General features: G+C 38.5%; 1 protein-coding gene across 50 annotated transcripts in view; it reads right to left on the reverse strand.

Annotated features, from left to right (window-relative positions):
• The window catches only part of NRCAM (neuronal cell adhesion molecule), a 336,778-nt gene that overhangs the window by 21,404 nt on the left and 303,038 nt on the right, over window positions 1–12,336 (reverse strand). For 25 of the 50 annotated variants that reach the window (XM_078343186.1, XM_078343182.1, XM_078343178.1 and 22 more), the window contains 4 exons: window positions 11,240–11,444; window positions 8,796–8,918; window positions 7,319–7,495; window positions 6,264–6,299 (listed from right to left, as the gene is read on the reverse strand). In XM_078343186.1, the coding sequence (XP_078199312.1) occupies window positions 6,264–6,299; window positions 7,319–7,495; window positions 8,796–8,918; window positions 11,240–11,444 (541 nt within the window). Of the gene's footprint in view, window positions 1–6,263; window positions 6,300–7,309; window positions 7,496–8,795; window positions 8,919–11,239; window positions 11,445–12,336 lie in introns of all 50 variants that reach the window. The other 25 variants (XM_035254142.3, XM_035254138.3, XM_078343184.1 and 22 more) reach the window with 2 other exon arrangements.

Here is a 12,336-nt window from a genome sequence, read left to right on the forward strand (position 1 = left end):
CTAGAATAGTAAATCAGACAGCATCAATGGGTTTACACAGACACTAAAATTTTATTTTAAGTTATGTTTATAAAATTTAGATGCTCAAGACCTTTGTTCAAATAAATGTAATAAAATCACATGTCTTAGAATTGAGAAAAGAAAGATATTAAAGCGGTTAAATAATGCTCTTGACTTCTGAAATATAATTCAACAACACATGCAAATTTTGTATCTCTTTGTGCTAAGCATGGGGAAACAGCAGAGGGCAAAACTGATTACTGAATTACGCAGAGTCCTTCTGTGGACTTAATTAATTTTAGTTTTCTGAGATTTTCTTCTTATAGGAAAAAATAATAGGAATATGATCAATCAGTGACACTAAATATGCATACGTGTGTAAAACATCGATGGCAATCATTATGGAAAAACATCAATTTTCTTAAAAGATTTTGGAATACTGAAACTGAGGAATTTAATCTTGAAGTAATTATGGAAGATGTTCAAGGCAGAACCGTAATACTTCTAACACAGAGCATTTACTAACAGAAGAGCAAAATACTTCTAACAGAAGAGCATTTAGCTTCTTATTATTTTTTACATTGGTTTCTATGGGTGCTCCCTTCTCAGAGTTTCTTCCCCAAACTGTTTTTATTATTATTTTGTTTCTGGTTTTATTGAAATGAAATCAGTATCTCTACAAGGTATCTACTCTCCTGTGTTCATTGCAGCATTGTTCACAGTAGTCAAGATATGAAAACAACCTAAATATCCATTGACAGATGAATGGACAAAGAAATTACCATATATATACACAATGGGATATTATTCAGACTTTAAAGAGAAGGAAATCCTGCCATTTGCAACAACATGGATGAGCCCAGAGGATACTATGCTAAGTAAAATAATCCAGACACAGAAAGACAAATATTGCCTGATCTCACTTAAATGTATGTGAAAGGAAAATAAATCTTTGGGCCCCCAAATCACTAAGCTAAAGGGAAAAGTCAAGCTGGGAACTGCTTAGGACAAACCTGCCTCCCATTCTTTTCAGAGTCATCCCTCCACTCACTGAGATAAACGCATATCTGATTGCCTCCTTTGGAGAGGCCAGTCAGAAACTCAAAAAGAAGGCAACCATTTGTCTCTCACCTACCTATGACCTGGAAACTCCCTGCTTCCAATTGCCCCACCTTTCCAGACCAAACCAATGTTCATCTTACATATGTTGATTGATGTCTCATATCTCCCTAATGTGTGTGAAACCAAACTGTGCTCTGGGCACCTTGGGCACACATCTTCTATGTGTCTAAAATGTCACAGGCTATGTCAAGGGCACATGTCCTCAATCTTGGCAAAACAAACTTTCTAAATTAACTGAAACCTGTCTCAGATTTTTGGGGTTCATATGTGGAATCTAAAAAAGTTATACTTAGAGAAATAGAGTGTAGAATAGTGGTTGCCAGGGGCTAGGTGTGGGGTGTGGGTTGGGGAAATGGGGAGATGTTGGTCAAAGGGTACAAACTTTCAGTTACAAAATGAACAAGTTCTAGAGATCTAATGTACAGCATCATATTATTAATTACAGTTAATAATAAAGTATGATACACCGGAAATCTGCATTTAGTTTATTCTTAAGGGTACCCAGAAAAGATACCACAATTTCCTAAGGTATGCTGTTTGGCCAATTTTATCATAGAGAATTTTAACTCTCCTTCCTTTAATCCCCACTCATCTACTTTCTCACTCACAAAGTTCCTATGTTGTACCCATCCAAGGGGGCTCTAGTGTCACCTTTTTCTGGGCTTTCCCAACTGGCTGCTTCTGGTATGCCTCCCCGAGCTGTAGGTCTTTCTCTGTAGATACCACTAGTGTAGTTAACCTACATTTTAGCTATTGAAACTACAATTCTAATCTAGCCACCTCTCTGTTTAAAACTATGCCTATAGGTAAATACAAATTCCTTAGCAAGGCATTCATGGCTATTCAGAGCTGTTACCATCTGGCTCTATCCAGCAATCCAGTCTCATCTCAGTGCCTTCTCTTTTCCACACACTCTCTACATTTCAGCCTAAGTGGACTGCTTGGTATAACCCACACATCTGGTGTGTTTTCAAATCCCATGCCTTTGCTTATACCCCATATCAAGACTTTACACACTACAACTCCCTGATTCATCTGCCAAAAACTAAACAAAACAAAAACTGGGCTTCAAGGCCCCCAGCTCAATATTATTTTCTTTGTGAAGCTTTTCCTGATCCTGCTTGGCAAAATAAATTGGAGCACATATATGATATTGTGCTCCAATTTCTAGTTTAGGATCCACTTATTACTCTTTCTATGTGTTGGTCTTACCTGCCAGATTTTAAGCATGTCAAGGGCAGGATTTGACCACAGTAGGCTGCAAATTAGGTCAAGAATGTCTTTACACACAGCCTCTTAAACAAAGGCAGGTGCATTTTACGTGCCAGAGTGACATTCACTGTTGAACTGACTGAATCCTCTATGCTTCCAGGTATATCTTGTTTTGTTTTCACTTAGGCCAAAAAAGGAATTTTATTTTTTTATTTACTCATTCTTATTTCTGGCAAAATAATATAGTAGGAGTCAGATCACAGAAGGGATTCAGCACTAGCTGATCCTCAATGCTCTTCTCTGCTAATTCCTAACTGGTTGACCATAGTGGGCTGCAAGTTAGCCCAAGAATGCAGATTCCTGACTTGCCAGTTAGTTTCTCCCTGTTTCTGTATTCCAACTAGTCACCGTATAATAGTATTTTGATGTTTGGTCTCCAGAGTGCCAGATTAAATGCAATGAATAAGGCACTGTGGATCATCAGCAGTACCAACATAACTCGAATCTTTTTGAGTTTGCACATTTTTGGTTCATTTCTATACATGCCTTCACAGGACTGCTTCCTACAATTCCGGACCCTGAAATCATTTATTTATTTATTTATGAGATGGAGTCTTGTTCTGTCACCCAGGTTGGGGTGCAGTGGCATAATTTCGGCTCACTGCAGCCTCCATAACCTGGGTTCAAACAATTCTCCTGCCTCTGCCTCCCAAGTAGCTAGGACTATAGGTGTACGCCACCATGCCCGGCTAATTTTGGTATTTTTAGTAGAGACAAGGTTTTGCCACGTTGGTCAGGCTGGTCTTGAACTCCTGACCTCAAGTGATCTGCCTGCCTCAGCCTGCCTCCCAAAGTGCTGGGATTACAGGCATGAGCCACCACACTAAGCCTCATTTAAAGAGACATAGAAATTGAACAAATACGCCAATCAACTATAATTCCTACACAAATATTGAAAGTTTTAACCCAACAAGGAAAAGGATAGAAATAAATGACTCAAAGATCTTGATTACTTAATTGTATTAAGGAGAATCTTAAGAAGAAGGGTTAGTATGGCATCAAATAGTTAATTGAATTATCCTCAGTTTTCCTTCAGGTTTATAATCATTTTGTAATTATATATTTAAAAACTTAGGTTTCATTAACATCTCTTAAAATCTGTAAGAAAATTAAAAAATTAAACTCAGATGCATTTCTTTTCCCCTCTTTGACCAGAAACAAATTAAAACCACTTTTCATGAAATTGTAATTCATAATAAAATCATATTAGATGTTGATGCTTTTTTTTTTTTTTTTGAGACAGTTTCCCTCTTGTCGCCCAGGCTGGAGTGCAATGGTGCGATCTCAGCTCACTGCAACCTCCACCTCCCGAGTTCAAGTGATTCTCCTGCCTCAGCCTCCTGAATAATTGGGATTACAGGCGCCTGCCACCATGCCTGGCTAATTATTGTATTTTTAGTAGAGATAGGGTTTCAGGATGTTGGCCAGGATGGTCTTGAACCCCTGACTTCAGGTGATCTGCCTACCTTGGCCTCCCAAAGTGTTGGGATTATAGGCATTAGCCACCATGCCTGGCCATGCTGATGCTTCTACAGCTAAGGATATCACATATTTTCTCTTTATTCATCTCTTATTTATTCGTTTTCTCCTGATTTAAATAAAAATTTAAAAGATACCTTTAAAAATGAAAATTTGGAAGGATCTTGGAGAACTTTAATTTTTCTCCTATCACAGAGAAACTAAACTCCACATAGAGAAGGAAAATAGAGAATAGGATAGAATTCATTTTCAGATTTATAAAATAAATATTTTTAAGGAAAGAAAACCCAGAATCACAAATTATGCTTGAGTGGTTTAAAGTCTCACCATGGTAAAATATCATCTTATGTAAGCCATACTTAACTACTGCTATACTATCTAAATAAACCATCTTAAAATTAAGGTCAGATTTAGCTTTTTTTCCTGCTTATTTAAACATTATTTCTTTTCTTATCTGAGATCTGTCAGATTTTAATACTGGGGGCTTAATGAACTTTCAGACACTCCATTTTTGCTTGTCTCTTTATTCATAAGTAACTCACAATTCAAAGTAGTAACGTAAAATGGTAAAACCAAAACTCTTTAAGGATTTCCTTTAGTTTTAATTTATTAAAAACAGAGGGGTGATTTCTTTTTCTGTAGAGTAGATATCTACTTTTAACATAACAAGTCCACTGAAAATTCAGACTTGCTTCACAGACAGTCCAACTGAGGCACAGTTTCTCTACTATCAACTCTAGGCATAGCCATAATGACATGTCCACTGCATAGGAAAAATGCCAGGCTTTTAGTGAAATGCTCCAATTGAAGTTATAAAGCAGTATATTATTGTAAAACAACTAACGATTTTAATTACTATCTAATCACAGGAAGGAAGTATACAAATAAACAGCTTACATCTTTCTTTTTTCTTTCTTTCTTTTATTTTTTTTGAGACAGGGTCTCGCTCTGTTCCCCAGACTGGAAGACTGGAGTACAGAGGCAAGATCTCAGCTCAGTGCAACCTCCGCCTCCCTGGTTCAAGTGATTCTCCTTCCTCAGTCTCTCGAGAAGCTGGGATTACAGGCACGCGCTACCATGCCCAGCTAATTTTTTGTATGTTTAGTTGAGACAAAGTTTCACCATGTTGACCAGGCTGGTTTCGAACTCCTGACCTTTTGATCTGCCTGCCTCGGCCTCCCAAAGTACTGGGATTACAGGTGTGAGCCACTGTGCCTGGCCAGCTTACATCTTTCTATGATATTATAGAAATTTTGAATTTTTACTTCATCCTTTCAAGTCTAAAAACACAAATGTAACACTCTAAAGATTACTGAAAATGGTCATAGTTCTTATTCAGTAACTCCAAAATTTATCTGATCAGTGTTTTGTAATTTATCAACACTCTGAATATAAGCAAATTTCTAAGCAAACAGAATAAATCTATCAAGACTAAGCTCACAAGATCTGAATATAGGGCAAAGCACCTGGTTTTCCTTTTCTTCATTCCTGTTTGTACTCACCTGATCTGTGAAAGCCCAGGAAAACCCCTGACCATGGGCACACCATGTGAAAATAGTGCCCAGGGGCAGGTGCTCCACTGCTTTCTAAAAAGCTGACTGGTCAACCAGCAGCCAGGGGGCAAAGACTGTGGCATCTTTGGCATTGCCATAGATGGAAGACATATTACAACTTATTCAAGCACCATTCTCCCAACAAATCTTTTTAACCCAGAGAGGTGTCAGAAATAAAGGAGAACAAAAGTGATCCATTGTGGATTGTTGGTATTACTCAGGAGGAAGAGACTTAGGCAGCTGTGTGAAGACAGGAGGGGATAACACATTTAAGAAGAGCACCTGGAAAACTCACTTGGAGGGAACCCTAAGCTTGGGGAGACTTAGTCCCAAACCGGTTGGAGGGCACTGCTACACTGCAATTCCAAATGGATGGTTTTGTGCGGTGGGAGCCAAGTGTACACTGTATCTACAAACAGAGCAGCTAAATCGGAATATAACAGGAAGCTTGGTTGATCTCATTTCTAACAGGCTGTTTTCATCACAGGGCTAACATTTCTGAACTCCTAATAATGTGGTATGGCCACATAGAGGATCTGTGACAAATCCAGTTTTGGTCCTGTCTGATCCAGCCAAAATCATAATATTAAATGCTAAGATTAGGATTTGTACCAGGGATGAGTCTCAAGAAAAAATTTTGGGAGAATTCAATATGTGGCTTTCTACTTATAAAGAAAGGACTAGAAATTAATTTTAAAGCCAAGATTGGATGAGATATTCTCTTCTTTTGCTGGTTCAAAGCATATTTTATTTTCTGTTTTACCCATGCTGCACTTCCCCATGTTTCACATTGCAAATTTCACACATGTATAAAGTCATGCAGATGAATTATTTTACCTTTGCCTGCACCTACATCAGGTGGAAGAATACCAGCTTTAATGAAGGGAAACAGAAATAGGACACTATATAGTTAGATGTAACACACCCATGAGCATGTATAGTGATATAAAAACACATATTAAAATGCTAAGCATGCAAGAAGAATAAAATGTACCCCACCAGGTATAAGGGACAAAGATATGTTGGTGTCCCCAAACTTACTCAGTGTTCAAATCCACACATTACTTAAGGTGCATTATTCATACTTGTTTATTATGTAAGAAGGCTTGGGATATTTCAAACCAATTTTAGGATAGAAATTGTCAATTTCTTGGGCTATCAAAGATAGTCAAATGAATAATCCTTAAGCAACTCTACAATTTAGAGACATGCAAAACCAGAAAATCTTTTACAATATTTTTGATAATTTTCATCAAATCTAAAGATTTCAGAATAACTTTCTAAAGTATGAAGTGTTAATTTCTTTTTCTAAATGCTGTGATGGGTTATTTTGCTTTCTTTGTACATACCAAAATATAAAATCTTTTGCTTAAACACAAAATAAATGCACTATTTAACTGTTTTGATTTCTTTGCTAGAAAACCTGAATCGATATGCGAACTAGAAAATTATTTCTAGTAAATCAGGACCAGAACTAGAATTACATATATGTGTGTGTATACAGGTGTGTATGTCTGTGTATGCACAGATGTGTGTGTACATATGTATGTGCATATATATATGATATATAAAGTTGTAAATAGGAAACACATTGCCTTGAACTTTAAATTCAAGCATAGCAAATATTATGCTTATTCACACCCACCCTAAGATTTTAATATAAGTTTTAAAAAGTTTTGGAGTTGAAAAATATCAAAGTTAGTCCAATATGAGCTAAATAGCTGATTGTGTATCAGAATGAGAAATTACAAATAAGTGTTTATGTTAATAAGGGTTTGGGTTAATGGAGTATCGGGTATAGATACTCCATAGCAGGAAGGAAAAAGCATGAACTTAAAGCTTTTTATTTCATGATGCTGATAATATATGGATTTTATACATACCCATCTTACCTTCATCCACAGTTGTTACTGCTTCCTCTGTAATCTGACTTCCTGATCCTGCTGATGTTTGTGCATAGAAATAAAACTTATATCGAGTGCTGAAATTTAAATTTTTTAAAGTCCACCGCGTCTTATTGGCAGGAATTTTCAAATCTACCAGAGGGCCTAATTCATGTGTGCTGTTAACTGTCAATAAGAAAAAACAAACAAGTGCATTCTCCATTAATTGCTGTAGGAATACTATTATAAATGCACCAACTAAAAACGTTAAACCTGGCTTACACTGACTTTTATAATGCTATTCACTTTTCACCCAGCATAACTAGGTGATAACCTTTTAACAGTTTCTATACTATGTTATATTATATCATATCATCACATCATAACACAAGGGGGAATATGTTCTTTATTGGCTAATAAACTAGAAGAATTTTGTGGCTGAATCACAATAGAACTTTTTTCCCCTATATTCTCGCAGGTGGAGTTGTATTGTTAAATAACCCCAAACATTTTTCTTCAGAGGCCTGTGCCAAAGAAACTCTTTTCTATTTACAGAAAATGCATATCTAATTTAATGACAGCACTCACCTAAACCCCACCCCTAAAGGTCTGTATTATTCTTCAGATCACTTAATTTTTAATAAGATACAAATCATTTTTCTTTAAAAAGTAAGATCTGAAGTTCTTTTTCGGAATAACACTTGAAGGTACATGTATATATCCTACAGATAGAAATAAAAACTAGCTTGTATTTTCTGATAACAGTTAAGTATTTTTAAAACTGTATTTCTTTATTTTGAGACGAGTTTCATTCTTGTTTCCCAGGCTGGAGCACGATGGCGTGATCTCGGGTCACTGCAACCTCTGCCTCCCAGGCTCAAGCAATTCTTGTGCCTCAGCCACCTAAGTAGCTGCGATTACAGGCATGTGCCACCACGCCCAGCTAATTTTGTATTTTTAGTAGAGATGGGGTTTCTCCATGTTGGTCAGGCTGATCTCAAACTCCTGACCTCAGGTGATCCACCCACCTTGGCCTCCCAAAGTGCTGGGATTACAGGCATGAGTCACTGTGCCTGGCCTAAAACTATATTTCTAGCAAAGAGTTAAACACATGTTCTAATTCATAGGTGGAAGCTAGAAAGGTCATGTCACAGAAGTAAAAAGTAGAACAGAGGACCCCAGAGGCCGGGAAGGACAAGGGGAAGGCAAGATAGGGAGAGATTGGTTAAAGGATACAAAATGATGGCTAGATATAAAGACTAAGTTCTATTGTTCCATACACAGCTACAAGGAGGATATTAAGTGTTTCCAACACAAAGAAAGAAATATTTGAGATGATGAACATGCAAATTCCCCTGGTCTGATCACTATATGTATCAAAACATCACTATGTACCCCATAAAGAGGTACAATTATTTGTCAATGAAAATAATAAACAAAATGGAAAAAAACAGACATTTCCTTTCTCCTCCTCCCAACAGCTTACTTGGCTGATACTTTAAGGTGTACTCTGTCAAAATGCCATTCGGGTGGCTCGGTGGATCCCATTCCAAAGTGAGAGAGTCCAGTGTCGGATTCACAATCTTCAAAGACGAGGGAGCACTGGGGACTTACAATGAGAACTTAGAGTCAACACAGTCAAACAAAGGTTTCTGAATATTTCAACATGTATTAAAATAATATTTCACTGTGCTCACACAGTTCAAAACTTTGGGTTTCAGTAACTCATTCCTGATTCAGCTGAAAATACATGAGTACAAACCTGTGACAGGTACTCATTTAGTCATTCTCTTCCTCCTTCTCTCTTGTCATTTACATTTATATTCATTAAAAGCATCCTCTCAAAACAAGCAATAACTTTGCCTTCAGATGGACTCAAACCTAATCTTTTAAAAGGAAGCAGTACTTATTTGATGCATGAATGGTGTCTAAATAGAAGCAAACTAGCTACCAAGTAAAACTATTCTAACCGGATCTGTGAGTGGAAGCAGCTGTGTTCTGGACCATTAAGGACTGTTTTCTCCAGCAAACCAGGTGTCTCCAAACAGTCACAGTTCCCTGCCTGGTGGGCTTTGGGCCAGCCTGCCCAGGTGCAGAGACATTCTTATCCTGAGAGCTGACAGCTGCCCAGGATCTGGTGGCGAATGGACAAAAGCTCAATCCTGGCTCACCCCTGGCCCTGGGGAAGGGCTGAGGGGTGTCAGGTTCTCTGTGGCAGAGGCTGGCAAATCACCAGAGGAAGCATGTCTGGTCGTCTTTTATTCACTTCCTCATGAGGGTGATGGCTGGGGGCAGCTCTCCTTCACAATGGTCACCACCCCCTACCACTGTCCCTGGAAACGAACTAATGGGACACTCTCCCTGTTGTCACTCTAGCCAAAACCCAGAGAGTCAACCTGGACTCTCCCATCTGCCTCATTTCCAACATCTCAGACACTAACTCCTGTTCACTCCACTCCCTTCATTAAACCATGTCCATGTCTTCTTCTCCCCATCTTCTTTGTCACCTCCCTGCTTTAGGCTCTCAGATGTCTTTGTCTGACCTAAAACCATGCCTGGCACATAGTTTCAGGCTTCCAAGCTTCCCCAACCCAGTAAGTCACAGACCCTTTCGAGAATCTGATGATAGCCATAAACACTCTCTGGAAAAATATACACATATCTTGCATACAATTTTAGGAGTTTCATGGAGCTTGTTGAGCTCATTCATTGACTCCCTAAGGGGCTACAGTCCCCAGGTTAACAGACTGTGGCCTGCAGGTTGGTCAACAGCACCCAAGATCATCCATGATATGAGCCTTCCCTAACCGACCTTCATCCCTTTTCTCACAAGTTCTGGCCACACAACTTTTCTGAAGGAGCCAGGCTATTTCCTATCTCTGTGTCTTCAGACATACTTCTTCCTCCCTTCTTTATCCTTCAACCCTCTGATCATCTCCTCTATGCCACTTTTCCCTGAACCATCTAAAGAACCATTGTGAGGCCTTACTTGTGAAAGCCTTGAGTAGGAAGAGCCCTGACTCTAAAGGACAGTAAGATTGAGGACAAAAACTTATAATGGGATGGGAGCTGGGATGCAGGGTGGTTCTCAGATTTGCAGCTGCCCACACCATGAATCTTTCAACCAGGAGCCAGGGTGGGGTGCATCTTCTATGACCTTCTTCTATCAGAAAGAGCTAAGCAATCTATAGAAGCTATCTAGCCATTGTCACAGCAGCATTGTTGCAAAATTTAAAATAGGTAAAGCCCATTTTAGTGCCTTTTCAAATCCTCATCCTTTTTTTCTACGTGGCCCCCTCCCTCCCTCACCCACAAGGCTCACTCATCCCTGTGTCCAAATTCCTTCTCCCCCAATTCCAGGATTAATATATATGTGATCCTCCCTCATTCCGTCCCTTGCAGTTGCCCATATCTGCAATGATTTTTCTCTCCTCTTCCCAATCCACTTGGTCAAGACCTGCAACCTTCTAACTCAGTTCCACTTTCTAATAAATTATAAAAGTGCACTAAGAAAGAAGCTATAGAAGTAAACTATAACTTACAGAAATAGTTTCCTTTTCAAGGTGTTTTTGTTAGGTTATCTAATTTGGTTCTCATGCTTTTTAGATGAGGCTACTGACACTCAGAGAAGTTAAAGAACCTCTTTCATGTCAGAGTAGCAAGGTTTCAGACCGTGTGTGTGGAGAAAAATTTTAAGTCAAGGGAGAGGGTGTTTCAGAGCAGCATTTTGGGTTCCAAAGCCTTCTACGTACACTTAGGCCACATATGATCTGACATTCTGGCAGCTTTGTGTGTGCTGTACTCATCGATGGAAATTTCAATCACATTTGGCTTCCAGAATATATTTTGATCAGTAGCCCTTCTGTCAGGCCAAACCTCTCAGGCCATGCCATATGTTCCTGGGATCTTAAAGATGTATCCATTCCATACCTCCTTCTGGAGTATTAAAGACTTTGTCAGGGCTGGCTGGGCCCTCCCCTTTCCCATTGACCACTCGGACGTTCAGTGTGTAGTGGCTAAAGGGCTCCAGCCCCGGCAACATGCCATGCGTCTTGCTGCCTTGGAAGGTGAGGATCTTTTTCTCAATGTGACGTCTGTTTCTTTTAGGTGAATTTTGTGTCTTCCAGTAGTAAATCTGCAACAGCAAGAACTTAAGTCAGGAATGCACAAAGGAGCAAACAAGATTCCTTATGCTCACCAAATTGAAATTGTTGTTTTTCCAGAAAATTCCCTTGGTACATTTTAGAAGAAAATTGCTAGCAAGACTGACGGACATTGATTCTGAGGAAAGAGGAATAGAAGCCCATAGATGATGAGGGAAATTAAATTACAGCCACATGATAAAGCTGGGCTACACTATTTTGTCGTAGGAGTCTAAGCAAAATGAAACAGCACGAGGCCCATATGGTTTTCTCTAGAACACGAGGCAAACGGAGGACAAGAGGATTTAAGTCTTTTACTTGTATAAACTATTTTAAAAATAAAAATCACTGCCCAATGTTTACATACTTTTCCAGAATTAATACACGTTCATGTACAACCTATCATTTAGTTTAATCCTAAACCCTACACTGGGGCTTTTATTACTGTTACTTATATGGTGCAGATGAGCGGGTGGCTATTAAGTGAATTTCACAGCCACAGAGATATCAAAAGCTACAGGGGAATCCTCCACTGAAAGTCTAGAATTTTTCCACTAAATCAAGCTAGTTTAAAATACTTTTTTTTTTTTTTTGGTATTCAATTGCAGGCACAGGTTTTGAAGAGATGGCTAAAAAAGTATTGATTAATTTTGGTCACAAATCCAGAATTTTTTATTAAGTCCTCTTAAATTCTTAGTAATTTAAAGGCATTTTCAAGAGAAGTCAACATTTATATGAAATCTGGCAATACTAGGGGAGGAAAAAAAAAAATGTTGAATGTGATGTAGTACAAAAAGTGACCTCTAGGGGTCAGGCTGAGCAAATCAAAGTAATGACTGTATGCTTGGCTGCCTATCAGTTAAAAATCTCTACGAATCAGTGCTT

Source organism: Callithrix jacchus, chromosome 11, assembly GCF_049354715.1.
Source record: "Callithrix jacchus isolate 240 chromosome 11, calJac240_pri, whole genome shotgun sequence".
In the NCBI taxonomy this organism is placed as follows: domain Eukaryota; kingdom Metazoa; phylum Chordata; class Mammalia; order Primates; family Cebidae; genus Callithrix; species Callithrix jacchus.